General features: G+C 47.3%; 1 protein-coding gene across 3 annotated transcripts in view; it reads left to right on the top strand.

Moving 5' to 3' along the window:
* PRPF38B (pre-mRNA processing factor 38B) overlaps positions 1-15,080 on the top strand; it is a 108,978-nt gene extending 93,898 nt beyond the window's left edge. For all 3 annotated transcript variants that reach the window (XM_063940165.1, XM_063940166.1, XM_063940167.1), the window contains exons 5-6: positions 7,067-7,290; positions 13,777-15,080. In XM_063940165.1, the coding sequence (XP_063796235.1) occupies positions 7,067-7,290; positions 13,777-14,518 (966 nt within the window). In that variant the 3' untranslated portion in view covers positions 14,519-15,080. The remainder of the gene's footprint in view (positions 1-7,066; positions 7,291-13,776) is intronic.
* The last annotated feature ends 4,629 nt before the right edge of the window (positions 15,081-19,709 follow it).

Raw genomic sequence — 19,709 nt, 5'->3', positions numbered from 1 at the left:
TTTGGTGAGATGCCAATAGATACCCCTGTGGGTAACTCCACCGCTGGACCAACATCTGGAACACTTTAGAATTCAATACTCCGTGTCCTGGAATAAGCTCTCTCCTAGCTGTCCACTCCCAGAATGAACACTGCCGACAATAGCACCAGGTGACACACGACCCAATTGAGGATTCGAGCAACTCGCCGCATGGTCATGCGACTTCGAATCCCTCCTTGATCGGTGATGTATGCGATCGCCGTCGTGTTGTCTGACCGCACCTGGACTGTTTGAGACCGAAGCATGTGCCCCGCTTGCCGCAGTGCGTTGTAAATTGCCCTGAGTTCCAGGACATGCAATTGACCGCAATCTTCCGTGATTTGTGAAGTTGATCATTTGGGACCCCAGGTCCCCAACCTCTGAGACTCGCGTCCATTTTTAGAATTATCCAATTCCAGACGCCGAACATTGTCCCTGCGGTAAAATTGTGTACTTGGAGCCACTAGAGTAGTGAAACTCTGGCCCTTAGAGACAACCGTACTATTTGATGAACTTGTAGGAGCGTGCAAGAACATCCAGGTGAAAATGACCTGAGTGACTCCTGCGAACTGGAGTGCGTCGGAAGACACCACTCTCCTTCCCAATAGGTGAAAGGCCAAATGGATCAAGAATGTGGCTTGCGTACGAACTGTACGTGATGACGAACAGTTTGTGTGGTGTGTTCAGGCAGGTAAATCCGTTTATTTACGGAATTATCCCTATGCATGAGTCCGTTGTTACGGAATGAGGCTTGATTTCTCGAGGCTAACAATCTTACTGTGCTGAACGACGCATTGTACGTTAGTAAGTCCCGTTACATGACGAAGTGTTGAGACGGAGCTTTGATGAGCAGATCTGCAAAACGCGGAACTGTTATTACTCCCAGGGATGAACAATCACGACAGCCATTACTTGTGACAACCCGAGGCGTCATTCGAAGCCAAACGGTAGCGCGTGAAAGCGAGAATGGTTTTTACTGCAAACTTAAGTAGGCCTGATGCGTTTAAGTACTTATTCTTGTTGAAATCCAGAATCACTGTGGATTTCAACCGGCAGTCACCAACTGCAGGTATTCCCTGTTGAATCTGTAGTAAGCGACGCACTGATTGACCTGAAGGGTCAGTATCGGGCTGACGGAGTCAGACAGCTTTGGAACTACCCCAAACTGGAATAATGACCGTGACTCTGTTGACCGCAATCAAACTGCTGAATCTACTAGAGCTTGTATGGCTGTGTGCAGAACCGCGATTTTATCTTCTGACCCAGGCAGACCCGTCTTGCAAATTGCAATGGTGGAAAACAATCGACTTTTATCTTGTAAACTGCGAACCCAAAATTGCGGAACCCACAACTGACGATCGGCGATGGGCTGGAAACTCATTATGGCCCTGGCTTTTCAGTGGGCTTAGCTGTAAACGCCACTGAAACCCTGGCTAGAGATGCCTGGAAGTAGGTGGCAGCACTTAAACCGTATATTGACGACAATCAGAGGTTATTGAAAACCACGTTCTCTACCACCTGACCCGTCTGTGGCTGTTCCTGTAGCACGGCCTCGAAAGGACTGAGATGTAAAGACGATATCCTGAGTATATTTATTCTGGAATTTGTCCAAGACAGGACCAAACCTGTAGCCAGCGTAAGGTAATGCTTCTATTCTCGTTTAGAAACTGACGCCGTCATGTTAAGAACGTAGCGAAAAAGCATGTCATGCCGCAACTAGTGAAGCTGAAAAGCGGGAACTAAACTGGCTGACGTCCACAGAAGCTGTACCTAGATATCGAGCAGATTCACAAGTGTGATCAGCGAGAAGCGTAAGGTGGTGTTCTTGTAGGGCAAGCGTGAACTGTATTGCCATGCAACTACCGCCTTGTTAACCCAAAACCCGCCCTAAAGCAGGTTAAACACCCCTACTGCTGTATACTGTAGGGCACACTGCGACGGGTATCCCTGAAACTGTCAAATTATAAGACAATAATAACAATTTCCCCCAGTCAGTATATACGCCAGCCTCCCCCAACGAGGAACGGCAATAGTGCGTATGTCCAGTCGTATTTGTCCGATGGACTTTGCAGCGAAGCTGCTATGCCTTAGACTTACTCCTTATGTACACGGACAAGCAAGTACAGAAGGACAGACCAGTACCGTGACTTAGTACCACGTAAATAAAGTGTGTATAAAACTGCATTACAGCACACGTGTTCATCTTGTGCTGTACAAAACCAAGAAAATAAAATTCCTAACACCCCGGCTCCTCTAGAGGCCGAGTGTTGTAGGGCAGCAACTTCCTGGGAAGAACCAGGAAGTAATGTTAAAATGGTGTCCGCCATGTGCTTACTTATTGTAAGATTGCTGATACACCAATTTCCATAGATATTCTATATATGAGTATAGATATATATTAATACATTTATATGTATATACACAGACACACACATCTGTCTACCATCAGTCTGTAAACACATAAATACATATATATATTACATACACAGAGAGAGAGAGATATATATATAGAGATATATCTATCTATCCACATACCGTATATACTCGAGTATAAGCCGACTTTTTCAGCACATTTTTCTGTGCTGAAAAAGCCCCCCTCGGCTTATACTCGAGTCAATGGCTGCAGCAGACGCCGTGGGCTGTGTGGGCGTCCGCTGCAGCCGGCTCCAGGACAGACACTAGAGGTCATTATTGACCTCTAGTGTCTGTGCGCGTTGCTATGGGAGAGACGTCATGACGTCTCTCCCATAGAGATGATCGGGTGCCGGGGAGCGGGCGGCCGCACAGAGCGGCGGCCGGACGGAGCGTGCGGCCGGATGGAGCGAGCGGACGGACGGAGCGGAGCAGCGCAGCAGCAGAAGAAGCGGTCGGGAAGCAGGAGCGGGGCAGTGGTAAGTATTGTTTTTGTGTGTTTGTAAGCGGCGACGGGGGCACTGCAACAGGGGGCAAAGAAAGAAGGGGGCACTGCAACAGGGGGCAAAGAAAGAAGGGGGCACTGCAACAGGGGGCAAAGAAAGAAGGGGGCACTGCAACAGGGGGCAAAGAAAGAAGGGGGCACTGCAACAGGGGGCAAAGAAAGAAGGGGGCACTGCAACAGGGGGCAAAGAAAGGAGGCACAACTACTGGGGGCAATGAAAGGGGGCACAACTACTGGGGGCAAAGAAAGAGGGGCACAACTACTGGGGGCAAAGAAGGGGCATAACTACTGGGGGCAAAGCAACGGCAGCATGTTTTTATCTGGCACTGTGGGGGGATATCTGTTACTGGGGGTATATGTGGCACTGGGGGCACAACCCTAGCAACAAGCATTACCCCCTGGCAACAAGCATAACACCTACCGCATGAAACCCCTGGCAACGAGCATGACACCCTGAGCATGAACACCCCTGGCACCGTACATTTCCCACCCTAGGCTTATACTCGAGTCAGTCATTTTTCCCATTTTTTTGTGGTAAAATTAGGTATCTCGGCTTATATTCGGGTCGACTTATACTCGAGTATATACGGTATATCTATCCACCTATATACATGTATATGTAACAGACTGATATTGGCCACAGGCTGAAAATCCTGATTATTTTGCTGCCTAAACGCAGCTGTTATTGGGGCCTCCCTGCGGGCTTCTCTCTCTCTCTCTCTCTCTCTCTCTCTCTCTCTCTCTCTCTCTCTCTCTCTCTCTCTCTCTCTCTCTCTCTCTCTCTCTCCTGCAGAAGAGTATTATTTATTATTTGCAGGTGCAGCCTTCATTGTGGCTGCCGACTTCCCCCACACTGCTCACCCCCCCCCCCGTTCAGGAGACGGGGAGTGCGGGTCTTACCGCGGCCGTGTGAAGGATCCCGGAGATTGGTGAGCGGATGCCAGAGCGGGCTGCGGCAGCAGCTGTCCGCGGTCAGCTTGGCCGCTCACCCCACCAGAGCCGTACCGGGGTCGGGAGGAGGACGGATTGTGCGGGCGTCGGGGAGCGGCGAGCGTTCCGGCGGTAGTGCCGGGAACTGCTCACTAGCTACCCCTGCAAGCGCCCAGCGGCGCCGGGTGTCCTTCCACAAAGGATCTCCTGAGCCGGGGAGCGTCGAGCGGCCCTGCGCAGTGGCGGGGTTTGCTCGCTGGCTCCCTCTGCAAGCGCCCAGTGTTTTACTAGTGGCAGGTAGCAGGGGAACGTTTACAGAAAATAAAGTATATAAACGCATACAGTCCCCCCATAATGGGTGGCAGCGTGAGCTGACCGCCCGCAATAGACAGAAAAAGAAAGTAAGTGAGCGGCGGCAGTGAAAGCTGCCTAGCCGCTCAGTACCTGCACCACCTGCGGAGGCCATGACGGGACTTCTCTGTAAGCGCCGTCCTGCGTCCTTGTGCAGCCGGTGGCTGCAATCAGCTGCGCTGATTGTGGTCAATGGCGGGGCTCCTTGTATGAGCTGACTTATGCAGCACCAATGATCCTGGACCCGAACTTCTCTGATAAGTTGGGAAGGGATCAGGTAGAAAAAACAAAAATATAATATAATCTTGCTTGAAGAATCGAAGGACATTCAGTCCACAGTACCTTCCGACTAGAGGCACAGAAATACTGAAGGCTCTATGGGAATATGGAGGGGATGGCCAGTTACTAATTTAAATATTTAAATATGTGCCATTTCCAGCTACATATCCCAAGAGTACTCCAGTGACCCCTAGTGGATGAAAAAGAAATAGCAAAGACTGTGGAGGAACACTTACTCATCACCGATTTGTCATCAGATGACATGAAGATAGCAGGAACCAGTGTTAGTGTCACTATTACCGCAGTCACAAAAAATGTAGACAAGTGATCTGCAACCTGGTACATACATACAAAGTAGCAGTGTACGGTAACATCTGGTACATTGGGTATATTCAATGTTATGAAGAGGAACTAGAAGTGCTAGTACACTTCATGAAATTAAACTATGAACGAAAGTTTTGTGCTGGCCTTCAAGAGATAAGTGTTTTGTTCCTTTATTTACGTCCTCTCTGTAACGGAAGTGTCTACTATCCAAGGAAGTACTGGAAGGCAGTATACACTGTCTGCTGACACTAAGGAAAATTACAGACCATTACAACAGGTTCCAAACAAAGCAAATAATAATGTAGTTGTTGACTCTATTTTAGTTATGAACTCCAGTTATGTTTAAGTTTTTAACTTTCATGGTTTCTTTATTAATGATGTTTGATTACTGCTTGTACCGCATACATCAACTTCATGAATTTGTTTTCTCCGCTATGAAACCGAGTACCGTGCTGACTTATTTTGGGGGGGTTTTCTGTTTGTGGTAGTTTAGCACCCCGAAAAAATTGGGCTATCTAATGTTAAAACTCGAAATGTAAGGCATATAAATTAATTTGGTTTGGATTCAAAGAAAGTTACCTTAGGGGTCCAAATTTTGTGGCAATTCCTTAATAAACACCTGTGATACTTCAAATAAACTGGATAAAGAAATAAAATTAAAATCACTAATTGTCAGTCAAGATATTTGGCAGAAATACTTGTTTTGACATCTCAACTGAAAATGTCATAAACTGAGATGGGTGGTGGAAACGCCTGGTTGAACTACCATTGAATGACACCTAATATCTTGTTTGTCACAGCTGTATAATTTATTCCCATCCCACCTTTAAAACATCTGCATGAAGTTAGCCTTTCTCTGGGATGGTGTGAAATGTTAATACAGGTTGAGTATCCCATATCCAAATATTCTGAAATACGGAATATTCCGAAATACGGAATTTCTTGAGTCAGAGTGAGATAGTGAAACCTTTGTTTTCTGATGGCTCAATGTACACAAACCTTGTTTAATGCACAAAAGTATTAAAACTATTGTATTAAATTACCTTCATGCTTTGTGTATGAGCTGTGTATGGAAGATTAATTGTGCGTATGTACACAAACTTTGTTTAATGCACAGTTATAAAAAATATTAACTAAAATCACCATCAGGCTGTGTGTATAAGGTGTATATGAAACATAAATACATTCTGTGCTTAGACTTGGGTCCCATCGCTATATCTCATTATGGTATGCAATTATTCCAAAATACGGAAAAATCCGATATCCAAAATACTTCTGGTCCCAAGCATTTTGGATATGGGATACTCAACCTGTATGTGAACTTCCCATGTATAGGCAGGAGTAAGCTAACTGCAGGAAGTGTCAGACTGCTCTTCAGTCTACCCCAAATCCTTCTGAATTTTTGCATGACTTGGGGGGGGGGGGGGGGACATTTTTCAATAAAGCGCACAAAGCAGCCAGACTGATTCAAAAAGATTGGCTTAGCGTTGGTGATTTGAAAATGGCAGATCTTTAAAACCTACAGCAAATGTAAAGCTGAATGCCATGTTATAGATTTCAACTGTGCCCCCAAGTTCATTAACTATTCAGCCACCCTTATTTACTTAAGCTAACCTGCTCTTTTCTCCTCTAGATCTTTGTGCTGCGGCAATTGTATTGGGCGAAATTAATCTGAACACATGCATGTTTGTGAGTGCAAGATGTTTTACCTCAAGTTTCGCCTTTAAATATGCCCAGGGTTGAAATTAAATGGAAACGAGGGAAATTTTGTTAACGTGATACTATTCAGAAGTGTACATTTGGAATTGTCTGTAAGCAGCTTATCAATTTACTACAAAAGTCCATTTACTAAGGCTCAAGAATTCTTGTATAAACAACCTTTAATATTCAACAGACAAATGTGGCGTTGTTGCCCGTTGTGTGGATGGGTCATTTATACTCATAGCTCAAGGTTCACCTAATTGTCCCCAGTGTTTTAGATCGAAGTCTGTTTTAACTCTTGGATGATTTTGGGCTGACTATTCCCTTGTGAGAACCATTTGCTTGTAGTAAAGCTATAAGTAAAGGAAGTTTGCAGTGTATTGTAGAATGTATAGCCTGTATAAATCGGAACTACTACAGTTTCCCCAATACTAGCACTCTGGTCAAAAATAATGGATGGTAACTAGAGTCTTGTTGATTCATGGGACCAGTGATAAACTGCTTCTTTCAATGGCCTCCCTGTCTTTTCTCCTAACCAATCTGCAGGATTTGGATGTTAAAGCTGGTGGTGGCTGTATAATGACAATAGGGGAGATGCTGCGTTCTTTCCTTACCAAACTGGAGTGGTTCTCCACACTCTTCCCACGGATTCCTGTCCCGGTGCAGAAACACATAGACCAGCAAATCAAAACCAGGCCAAGAAAGATCAAAAAGGAAGAGACAGAAGAGGTAGAAGAAGCTCCACGCCACATAGAGAGGAGACGATCCAGGTAACCTCACTTAACATTTTCCTGCATATTTTACCACTGCAGCTGTATTTGTTTTCTAGAATTTTCATATGTTTACATTTTGCTTTATTGGAAATTTAATTTCTGACGTCCTAGTGGATGCTGGGAACTCCGTAAGGACCATGGGGAATAGCGGCTCCGCTCCAGGTAGCTTTTAGACTACCTGGTGTGCACTGGCTCCTCCCACTATGACCCTCCTCCAAGCCTCAGTTAGATTTCTGTGCCCGGCCGAGCTGGATGCACACTAGGGGCTCTCCTGAGCTCCTAGAAAGAAAGTTTATTTTAGGTTTTTTATTTTACAGTGAGACCTGCTGGCAACAGGCTCACTGCATCGAGGGACTAAGGGGAGAAGAAGCGAACCTACCTGCTTGCAGCTAGCTTGGGCTTCTTAGGCTACTGGACATCATTAGCTCCAGAGGGATCGACCGCATGGAACTGGCCTTGGTGTTCGTTCCCGGAGCCGCGCCGCCGTCCCCCTTACAGAGCCAGAAGCAAGAAGAGGTCCGGAAAATCGGCGGCAGAAGACATCAGTCTTCACCAAGGTAGCGCACAGCACTGCAGCTGTGCGCCATTGCTCCTCATACACACTTCACACTCCGGTCACTGAGGGTGCAGGTCGCTGGGGGGGCGGGCGGGGCGGCGGCGGCGCCCTGAGCAGCAATAAAAACACCTTGGCTGGCAAATATATCACAATATATAGCCCCAGAGGCTATATATGTGATAAATAACCCTGCCAGAATCCATAAAAAAGCGGGAGAAAATTCCGCGAAAAAGGGGCGGAGCTATCTCCCTCAGCACACTGGCGCCATTTTCTCTTCACAGTGCAGCTGGAAGACAGCTCCCCAGGCTCTCCCCTGTAGTTTGCAGGCTCAAAGGGTTAAAAAGAGGGGGGGGCACTAAATTTAGGCGCAATATTGTATATACAAGCAGCTATTGGGAAAAATTCACTCAATATAGTGTTAATCCCTAAATTATATAGCGCTCTGGTGTGTGCTGGCATACTCTCTCTCTGTCTCCCCAAAGGGCTGTGTGGGGTCCTGTCCTCAGTCAGAGCATTCCCTGTGTGTGTGCGCGGTGTGTCGGTACGGCTGTGTCGACACGTTTGATGAGGAGGCTTATGTGGTGGCAGAGCAGATGCCGATAAATGTGATGTCGCCCCCTGTGGGGCCGACACCAGAGTGGATGGATAGGTGGAAGGTATAAACCGACAGTGTCAACTCCTTACATAAAAGGCTGGATGACGAAACAGCTGTGGGACAGCCGGTTTCTCAGCCGCGCCTGCCCAGGCGTCTCAAAGGCCATCAGGGCCTCAAAAACGCCCGCTCCCTCAGATGGCAGAAACAGATGTCGACACGGAGTCTGACTCCAGTGTCGACGAGGTTGAGACATATACACAATCCACTAGGAACATCCGTTACATGATCCCGGCAATAAAAAATGTGTTACACATTTCTGACATTAACCCAAGTACCACTAAAAAAGGGTTTTATGTGTGGGGAGAAAAAGCAGGCAGTGTTTTGTTCCCCCATCAAATGAGTGAATGAAGTGTGAAAAAGCGTGGGTTCCCCCGATAAGAAACTGGTAATTTCTAAAAAGTTACTGATGGCGTACCCTTTCCCGCCAGAGGATAAGTTACGCTGGGAGATATCCCCTAGGGTGGATAAGGCGCTCACACGTTCGTCAAAAAAGGTGGCACTGCCGTCTTAGGATACGGCCACTTTGAAGGTACCTGCTGATAAAAAGCAGGAGGCTATCCTGTCTGTATTTACACACTCAGGTACTAGACTGAGACCTGCAGATAGTGCTGCTGCAGCGTGGTCTGTGACCCTGTCAAACAGGGATACTATTTTGCGAACATAAGAGCATATTAAAGACGTCGTCTTATATATGAGGGATGCACAGAGGGATATTTTGCCGGCTGGCATCCAGAATTAATGCAATGATGTCCATTCTGTCAGGAGGGTATTAGAGACTCGACACTGGACAGGTGATGCTGACTTTAAAAGGCACATAGAGCCTTATAAGGGTGAGGAATTGTTTGGGGATGGTCTCTGGGACCTCGTATCCACAGCAACAGCTGGGAAGAAAAATTTTTACCTCAGGTTTCCTCACAGCCTAAGAAAGCACTGTATTATCAGGTACAGTCCTTTCGGCTTCAGAAAAGCAAGCGGGTCAAAGGCGCTTCCTTTCTGCACAGAGACGAGGGAAGAGGGAAAAAGCTGCACCAGTCAGCCAGTTCCCAGAGTCCAAATTCTTCTTCCGCTTCCTCTGAGTCCACCGCATGACGCGGGGGCTCCACAGGCGTAGCCAGTTACGGTGGGGAGCCGTCTCAAAAATTTCAGCGATCAGTGGGCTCGCTCACAGGTGGATCCCTGGATCCTTCAAGTAGTATCTCAGGGGTACAAGCTGGAATTCGAGGCGTCTCCCCCCCGCCGTTTCCTCAAATCTGCCTTGCCGACAACTCCCTCAGGCAGGGAGGCTGTGCTAGAGGCAATTCACAAGCTGTATTCCCAGCAGGTGATAGTCAAGGTGCCCCTACTTCAACAAGGACGGGGTTACTATTCCACGCTGTTTGTGGTACCGAAACCGTACGGTTCGGTGAGACCCATGTTAAATTTGAAATCCTTGAACACATACATAAAAAAAAATTCAAGTTCAAGATGGAATCGCTCAGGGCGGTTATTGCAAGCCTGGAGGAGGGGGATTACATGGTATCCCTGGACATCAAGGATGCTTACCTACATGTTCCCATTTACCATCCTCACCAGGAGTACCTCAGATTTGTGGTACAGGATTGCCATTACCAATTCCAAACACTGCCGTTTGGACTGTCCACGGCACCGAGGGTCTTTAACAAGGTAATGGCAGAAATGATGATACTCCTTCGAAAAAAGGGAGTTTTAATTATCCCGTACTTGGACGATCTCCTTATAAAGGCGAGGTCCAAGGAGCAGTTGTTGGTCGGAGTAGCACTATCTCGGGAAGTGCTACAACAGCACGGATGGATTCTATACATTCCAAAGTCACAGCTGGTTCCTACCACACGCCTACTGTTCCTGGGGATGGTTCTGGACACAGAACAGAAAAAAGTATTTCTCCCGGAGGAGAAAGCCAAGGAGCTGTCATCTCTAGTCAGAGACCTCCTGAAACCAAAACAGGTATCTGTGCATCACTGCACACGAGTCCTGGGAAAAATGATAGCTTCTTACGAAGCAGAATTCCATTCGGCAGGTTCCATGCAAGAACCTTTCAGTGGGACCTCTTGGACAAGTGGTCGGGATCGCATCTTCAGATGCATCGGCTGATAACCCTGTCTCCAAGGACCAGGGTATCTCTACTGTGGTGGCTGCAGAGTGCTCATCTTCTCGAGGGCCGCAGATTCGGCATACAGGACTGGGTCCTGGTAACCACGGATGCCAGCCTTCGAGGCTGGGGGGGGCAGTCACACAGGGAAGAAATTTCCAAGGACTTTGGTCAAGTCAGGAGTCGTCCCTACACATAAATATTGTGGAACTGAGGGCCATTTACAATGCCCTAAGTCTGGCAAGGCCTCTGCTTCAAAACCAGCCGGTACTGATCCAATCAGACAACATCACGGCAGTCGCCCATGTAAACCGACAGGGCGGCACAAGAAGCAGGATGGCGATGGCAGAAGCCACAAGGATTCTCCGATGGGCGGAAAATCACGTATTAGCACTGTCAGCAGTGTTTATTCCGGGAGTGGTCAACTGGGAAGCAGACTTCCTCAGCAGACACGACCTACACCCGGGAGAGTGGGGACTTCATCCAGAAGTCTTCCAACTGTTGGTAAACTGTTGGGAAAGGCCACAGGTGGACATGATGGCGTCCCGCCTTAACAAAAAAAATAGATATTGCGCCAGGTCAAGGGACCCTCAGGCGATAGCTGTGGACGCTCTAGTGACACCGTGGGTGTACCAGTCGGTTTATGTATTCCCTCCTCTGCCTCTCATACCAAAGGTACTGAGAATAATAAGAAGACGAGGAGTAAGAAGGATACTCGTGGTTCCGGATGGGCCAAGAAGAGCTTGGTACCCAGAACTTCAAGAAATTATATCAGAGGACCCATGGCCTCTACCGCTCAGACAGGATCTGCTACAGCAGGGGCCCTGTCTGTTCCAAGACTTACCGCGGCTGCGTTTGACGGCATGGCGGTTGAATTCCGGATCCTAAAGGAAAAGGGCATTCCGGAGGAAGTCATTCCTATGCTGATAAAAGCCAGGAAAGAAGTAACCGCAAACCATTATCACCGTATTTGGCGAAAATATGTTGCGTGGTGTGAGGCCAGGAAGGCCCCAACAGAGGAATTTCAGCTGTCGTTTTCTGCACTTCCTACAGTCAGGAGTGACTATGGGCCTAAACTTGGGTTCCATTAAGGTCCAGATTTCGGCTGTCTATTTTCTTCCAGAAAGAACTGGCTTCACTGCCTGGAGTTCAGACATTTGTAAAGGGAGTGCTACATATTCAGCCCCCTTTTGTGCCTCCTGTGGCACCTTGGGATCTCAACGTGGTGTTGAGTTTCCTAAAATCACATTGGTTTGAGCCACTTAAAACTGTGGATTTGAAATATCTCATGTGGAAAGTGGTCATGTTATTGGCCTTGGCTTCGGCCAGGCGTGTGTCAGAATTGGCGGCTTTGTCATGTAAAAGCCCTTATCTGATTTTCCATATGGATAGGGCAGAATTGAGGACTCGTCCCCAGTTTCTCCCTAAGGTGGTATCAGCTTTTCACTTGAACCAACCTATTGTAGTGCCTGCGGCTACTAGGGACTTGGAAGATTCCAAGGTACTGGACGTAGTCAGGGCCTTCAAAAATTTTATTTCCAGGACGGCTGGAGTCTGGAAAATTGACTCGCTTTTTATCCTGTAGGCACCCAACAAAATAGGTGCTCCTGCTTCTAAGCAGACTATTGCTCGCTGAATTTGTAGCACAATTCAGCTGGAGCATTCTGCGGCTGGATTGCCGCATCCTAAATCAGTAAAAGCCCATTCCACGAGGAAAGTGGGCTCATCTTGGGCGGCTGCCCGAGGGGTCTCGGCTTTACAACTTTGCCGAGCTGCAACTTGGTCAGGGGCAAACACGTTTGCAAAATTCTACAAATTTGATACGCTGGCTGAGGAGGACCTTGAGTTCTCTCATTCGGTGCTGCAGAGTCATCCGCACTCTCCCGCCCGTTTGGGAGCTTTGGTATAATCCCCATGGTCCTTACGGAGTACCCAGCATCCACTAGGACGTCAGAGAAAATAAGATTTTACTCACCGGTAAATCTATTTCTCGTAGTCCGTAGTGGATGCTGGGCGCCCATCCCAAGTGCGGATTGTCTGCAATACTTGTATGTAGTTATTGCCTAACTAAGGGTTATTGTTGAGCCATCTGTTGAGAGGCTGTTATATTTCATACTGTTAACTGGGTATAGTATCACAAGTTATACGGTGTGATTGGTGTGGCTGGTATGAGTCTTACCTGGGATTCAAAATCCTTCCTTATTGTGTCAGCTCTTCCGGGCACAGTATCCTAACTGAGGCTTGGAGGAGGGTCATAGTGGGAGGAGCCAGTGCACACCAGGTAGTCTAAAAGCTTTCTTTTAGTTGTGCCCAGTCTCCTGCGGAGCCGCTATTCCCCATGGTCCTTACGGAGTTCCCAGCATCCACTACGGACTACGAGAAATAGATTTACCGGTGAGCCAAATCTTATTTATTCTAGACTGGTTTCTTTTTTAGTTATAAAGCACTGACCTATTACGCAGTGCTGTTCTTCAGGAGCAAACATGACGACAAATCATATTTGCTGGGGGGGGAGGGAATGTACTCTCCAGCTGCAATTTTTTTTATAGTAGAAGCTGTAAACTTATGAAGATTAGTCTTGCAAGAAATCACGTAGGTTAACATTAGATTCAAGAAAGGATTGGACATTATCCTTGCAAAGTGCATTGCTGTTTCCCTCACTGGCATATTTGACAGTGTATTTGAGAGTATGCGGACAGATTTCTATACAGCTACCCCCTTGTACTTAACTGTTACCCTACAACAGGCCTGGCCAACCTGTGGCTCTCCAGCTGTAGTGAATCCACATATCCCAGCATGCCCTGCCACAGTTTTGCTATTAGTGGATGCTTAAACTGACAGGGCATGCTGGGATATGTAGTTCCACAACATCTGGAAAGCCACAGGTTGGCCAGACCTGCCCTACAACTATCACAGTGCAGATTTTTTTTTTTTTTTTTTTCTTTTTAGTATAATCACATTTTTACATATTTACAAACTGCATAATAACATTGGGGTCACTGTAATGGGAAAGAAAAACAATATAGGCCAAAGTAGCACAATGGGTGTAGATGAAATACCAGTCTACAGAATTCTTAAGTGAACTATTTTTTATTTTTTTTATTCGCAATGTAGTTTTCTTTATAATTCAGCCTTATTTTAACGTGTATGTTTGCTTTATTGAAGGTCTCCACCTAAAAGATCCATAAGCCCTCGGAGATCACGAAGCAGAAGCCATCACCGTGAACACCATGGCTCATCAAGCTTTGACAGAGAATTAGAGCGTGAAAAGGAACGACAGCGGTTAGAACGGGAAGCTAAAGAAAAACAGAGATCACGAAGCAACGAACGTGGAGTAGAACATAAGAGAAGTAAAAGCTGGGAGAGGCATCGGACAAGGAGTCGAAGCAGGGACCGCAAGACAGATAGAAGAGACAGAGAAAAAGAAAATGAGAAGAGCAGAAAGCGAGACTATGACAAAAAGGGCAATGGCAGGGAAAAGGATGCAGATAGACCAAGAGAGCGTTCAAAAGAACGCAAGAGGAGCGAGGAGCGAAAAGACAGAGAGGAGAAGCGACACAGAGAAGATAGAGACTCTCGTAAGGAAAGGCGGCACAGCAGAAGCAAAGAGAGGAAACAACGGAAGAGTAGGAGCCCTAGCAAGAACACTCACGGGAGAAGCCGTAGTAAAGAAAGGTCAAACCGATATAAAGAAAAGACAAATAAACGAAGTAGGAGCAGTAGCCACGGGCGAACAGACAGTTCTGAGAAGTCCAGAAAGAAGGAGCGCAGCTCAAGTAGGGAGAAACCACGTAAGAGGAGCAGAAGTAATGACAGAGGCCATAAGCGTGAGCATGAAAGCAAGGACCATGACCGTCTCAATGTGGACTGTGAGGAAAAGCAAAGGGGCAAAGATGACACGGTGTGACATTTCAGTGAATGGATCACATTGAATCCTGTTTGTTTAGGTCCTTTTTTTTTTTTTTTTTTTTTTTTTCTTCCCTTTTTCTCAGAGTCCTAACTTGTTCTGTAGCACTCATATTTGTTTTATTTTGACATTGTTAGATGAGAACCTCTTTCACTGTAGGGAAGTGCCTTCTGGGAGTCCCCTGCACTTTGGACAGAACTTGTACCTTCCCTACATTTGCTGAAGCTCCCTGCTGTCATGCAGCAACTGTTGCGTTTTTATTGGTTCAGTGTTCCTAAATTGTACAGCCTGTACTTGACAATGCCCTGATGTTTTAATTCCTCTTTGGCAGAATACATGCAGGTCCAGTTTGTAAGAGGCATTAAATCTGCCCCTTCATTCATTCTAACGCTCGTAAGGTTGTGATTTTCCAACTGATGCTGCGTGCATGGCTTAGCTGACATTTTTATAGGATGACTTTTTTTTTTTTTTCTAAAAATATGAATGCAGATATGACATTTAAGTTGTGTTACTGTCTGATTGTAAACAGTTTTTTAAAAAAAAATTACATTTTGATCTGTTATGTGATTTGTTTGTGCGATGTTTCCAGTAAGGTCCATAAAACTTTATTATTTTTTTTACATTTTCAAAGAAATTAAAACATTCTAAATATTTTAAGAGGCTTATATAACAAGTAAATATTTTATTTAAATTTTGAAATTAAAAATGTTTTTTTTTTCTTTTGGACTTCCAAGTAGCCTATAACCTTCAGCAAATGTTGAATGAAAGGGGAATTAGTGCACTCTATAGCAACTAGCTGCTATTTACATTTACCATTAGTCTGTATGAGTTTGTACTTGCAGCAGGGAATCTGGAATAATGATCTTTAGTTTAACCAAAGTTAGAGGGAAAAAAAAGTTGAATTATTTATCTTGGAAACAATTTGAGGGTTACTTTGTCTGTAATAAAATATACCACTTTGAGATAAATTGGCTAAAATATTGATACATCTGTAACTACAACCTTAGTATATCATAGGCATTTTCTAGATGAATTTGTTATTTACGTTTATTGTATTACATTTTATTTATAAGGTGCTATACATATACGGCAACAGGAGGACAGTACAGGGTACACAGTAACCAAGACATAAACAGAGCTCTGGTAACAATTAACACAATTCTCAGTACACAATGTAGGTGGATAGCAAGGTGCATTGCAGAGTAATTGGCAAAGGGTGGAACCTGTCCTCCATAGTGATGACACGAATAGCAGGAGTAGAGCAACTGGAAGAGATGAAAGGCTATGAGTAAGAGGAATTCGAAGACCAATGGAGTATGTGAAGGCTGTCATTGAAGTGCTAGAGCGGTGATGGGGAACCTTATGGCACTCCAGCTGTTGAACTACACATCCCAGCGTGCCCTGCTACACTTTTGCTATTTGGCCATGCGTAAACTTTAGCAAGGTATGTTGGGATGTGTAGTTCAACAGCTGGAGTGCCTAAGGTTCCCCATCACTGTGCTAGAGAAAAGGGCTGTTATAATAGGAGCGATAGGAATCCCGCTCCTCGGGGCTTACAATCTACAGAAGTGTCCTCACACAACTTTGCTGAAAACAGCGGCATTACTATGCACCGCCACCAGCCCTTTGATGTGTTACGCACTTGCCCACGATTGCTGCCTCGCAAAATCTGTTACAGGTAGCGGAACCCATACAGTGTTGCCGAGTCCCTCCTCTGTACTCGGGCAGCGGATGTGTTCTAGTTCTGCTGCCTGTGACCGCACTGAAATAGTCTGCGTATTAGAGCGGGCACATGCGTACACCGTGCTGCTTTCTTTTTCATCCACTAGGGGTCACTGGAGTACTCTTGGGGATATGGACGGCTTCCACAGGAGCAGTGCACTGAATATTTAAATTTAGAACTCTCCACCCCTCCATATCCCAGAGTACCTCAGTGTTTTTTCTGTTCTCACAGCACTAACCAGGCTTATGTGGGGCTCCCACACTTTCTTTGAATATTTTTTTAATTTTTACTTTTTTTTTTTTTTTTTTTACAACTTAAGCACATCCCTTCCCAGTTTATACTAAAAACGTGGTTCCGGGATAGTGCCCGCTGCACGAAGGCAGCGCATGGCGTTTCGGTCCTCACAAAGAGCACCCTCACAGCCACACGCAGCCCACTGACTGCTGCAAGACCTGGACGGAGCTTACAGAAAGCCCCGTCGCAGCCCTCCCTGCAGGAGGCAAGGTATGCTGGGGTTACGGGGCGGTCAGCACACGCTGCCGCCCGCTGTGTGTGGTCCGTGTTTATCACCGCCACCCGCACCCGCCGCTAATACAGGCCGCCCGCCCAGCCGCGCTGTACGGGGTTCAGCGTCTGCTCACAGGCCCGCCCCAGCCGCTGCGACCGCCGCAGCACAGCCGCTCACACTTGCGCCGCTACACGCCGCTCTGGCCCGCGCACCCCGTTAACACGCTGGCCACACTTTCCAACACGGCCGCTCTCCATATAACGCGCTCCCCGCCTCCCTGCAATGACTCCGGGGTCCCGCTCCCGGCAACCGCTCCCCGCTGAGACGCAGCACTACACGGAGCACAGGGGGAGGGGGGAGAAGTCTGATCACAGGCAGCGCTGCTGCAAGGGAGAAAAATAGACTGCATGACAGGCTGCCATATTATATATGCTGCATAGGTTATATTAATAGGCTATTAAGCCTATATTAAATCCACAGTCAGGTACAGGTTATAAAGTCATGTATTGTAACCTACACTGTAAGTTATAACTGTAAGCATGGCAGGGGGGCCATTTTAACCATGCTTCCTGTTTGTGATTCCAGAACGTTCCTGTCCTACATCTCTACTCCACCGGAGGCGCAGGGGTGTTAGTGGGAATTTTGGATCAGGTTTCATATAGTGCTGGCCACGTGCACTGCACTTCTGCTACACATATATATATATATATATATATATATATATATATATATATATATATATATATAATTTCTCTGACGTCCTAGTGGATGCTGGGTACTCCGTAAGGACCATGGGAAATAGACGGGCTCCGCAGGAGACTGGGCACTCTAAAGAAAAATTTAGGTCTACCTGGTGTGCACTGGCTCCTCCCCCTATGACCCTCCTCCAAGCCTCGGTTAGATTTCTGTGCCTGGCCGAGCTGGATGCACACTAGGGGCTCTCCTGAGCTCCTAGGAAGAAAGTATATGTTAGGTTTTTTATTTTCAGTGAGACCTGCTGGCAACAGGCTCACTGCATCGAGGGACTAAGGGGAGAAGAAGCGAACCTACCTAAGTGGTGGTAGCTTGGGCTTCTTAGGCTACTGGACACCATTAGCACCAGAGGGATCGAACACAGGACCCGACCTCGTCGTCTGTTCCCGGAGCCGCGCCGCCGTCCCCCTTACAGAGCCAGAAGGTCCGGAAAATCGGCGGCTGAAGACTTCTGTCTTCTCCAAGGTAGCGCACAGCACTGCAGCTGTGCGCCATTGCTCCTCATGCACACCACACACTGCGGTCACTGATGGGTGCAGGGCGCTGGGGGGGGCGCCCTGAGCAGCAATATTAACACCTTGGCTGGCGAACTGGCACCATATATAGCCCCAGGGGCTATATGGGTGCTTATTAACCCCTGCCAGAACTTTTACAATAGCGGGAGAAAGCCTGCCGAAAAAGGGGCGGAGCCATCTCCCTCAGCACACTGGCGCCATTTTTCCTTCACAGTTCCGCTGGAAGGAAGCTCCCTGGCTCTCCCCTGCAGTCCTGCACTACAGAAAAGGGTAAAAAAGAGAGGGGGGGCACAAATTAGGCGCAGTATAAATATATTATGCAGCTATAAGGGGAAAACACGTTTTTATAGGTGATATCCCTGTGATATATAGCGCTCTGGTGTGTGCTGGCATACTCTCCCTCTGTCTCCCCAAAGGGCTTTGTGGGGTCCTGTCCTCTGTAAGAGCATTCCCTGTGTGTCTGCTGTGTGTCGGTACTGCGGTGTCGACATGTATGAGGAGGAAAATGATGTGGAGGCGGAGCAAATGCCTGTGAATGTGATGTCACCCCCTGCGGGGTCGACACCTGTGTGGTTGGACTTATGGAAGGAATTGCGTGAAAGTGTCAACTCCTTACACAAAAGGTTTGACGACATAGGACAGCCGGCTACACAGCTTGTGCCTGTTCCAGCGTCTCAAATGTCATCAGGGGCTTTAAAACGCCCGCTACCTCAGGTGACAGACGTCGACACGGATACCGACTCCAGTGTCGACGATTATGAGACTAGTGTACCCTCCAATAGGTCCACCCGTTACATGATTGAGGCAATGAAAAATGTTTTGCACATTTCTGATAATACCCCAGGTACCACAAAAAAGGGTATTATGTTTGGTGAGAAAAAACTACCTGTAGTTTCTCTGACGTCCTAGTGGATGCTGGGAACTCCGTAAGGACCATGGGGAATAGCGGGCTCCGAAGGAGGCTGGGCACTCTAGAAAGATTTATGACTACCTGGTGTGCACTGGCTCCTCCCACTATGACCCTCCTCCAAGCCTCAGTTAGATTTTGTGCCCGGCCGAGGTTGGATGCACACTAGGGGCTCTCCTGAGCCTTTAGAAAGAAAGTATAGAAATTAGGTTTTTTATTTTCAGTGAGACCTGCTGGCAACAGGCTCACTGCAGCGAGGGACTAAGGGGAGAAGAAGCGAACCTGCCTGCTTGCAGCCAGCTTGGGCTTCTTAGGCTACTGGACACCATTAGCTCCAGAGGGATCAACCGCAGGCCCAGCCTTGGTGTTCCGTCCCGGAGCCGCGCCGCCGTCCCCCTTACAGAGCCAGAAGCAAGAAGAGGTCCGGAAAATCGGCGGCAGAAGACATCAGTCTTCACCAAGGTAGCGCACAGCACTGCAGCTGTGCGCCATTGCTCCTCACACTCCGGTCACTGAGGGTGCTGGGGGGGGGGGGCGCCCTGAGAAGCAATAATAACACGCCCTGAGAAGCAATATTAACACCTTGGCTGGCAAAAATACCACAATATATAGCCCCAGAGGCTATATATGTGGAAAATACCCCTGCCAGAATATAGGAAAAAGCGGGAGAATAGTCCGCGGAAAAGGGGCGGAGCTATCTCCCTCAGCACACTGGCGCCATTTCTCCTTCACAGATCCGCTGGAAGGAAGCTCCCTGGCTCTCCCCTGCAGTCTACACTACAGAA

The sequence above is a fragment of the Pseudophryne corroboree genome, chromosome 9 (assembly GCF_028390025.1).
Source record: "Pseudophryne corroboree isolate aPseCor3 chromosome 9, aPseCor3.hap2, whole genome shotgun sequence".
Lineage (NCBI taxonomy): Eukaryota > Metazoa > Chordata > Amphibia > Anura > Myobatrachidae > Pseudophryne > Pseudophryne corroboree.
This window is presented reverse-complemented; position numbering and strand designations above follow the sequence as displayed.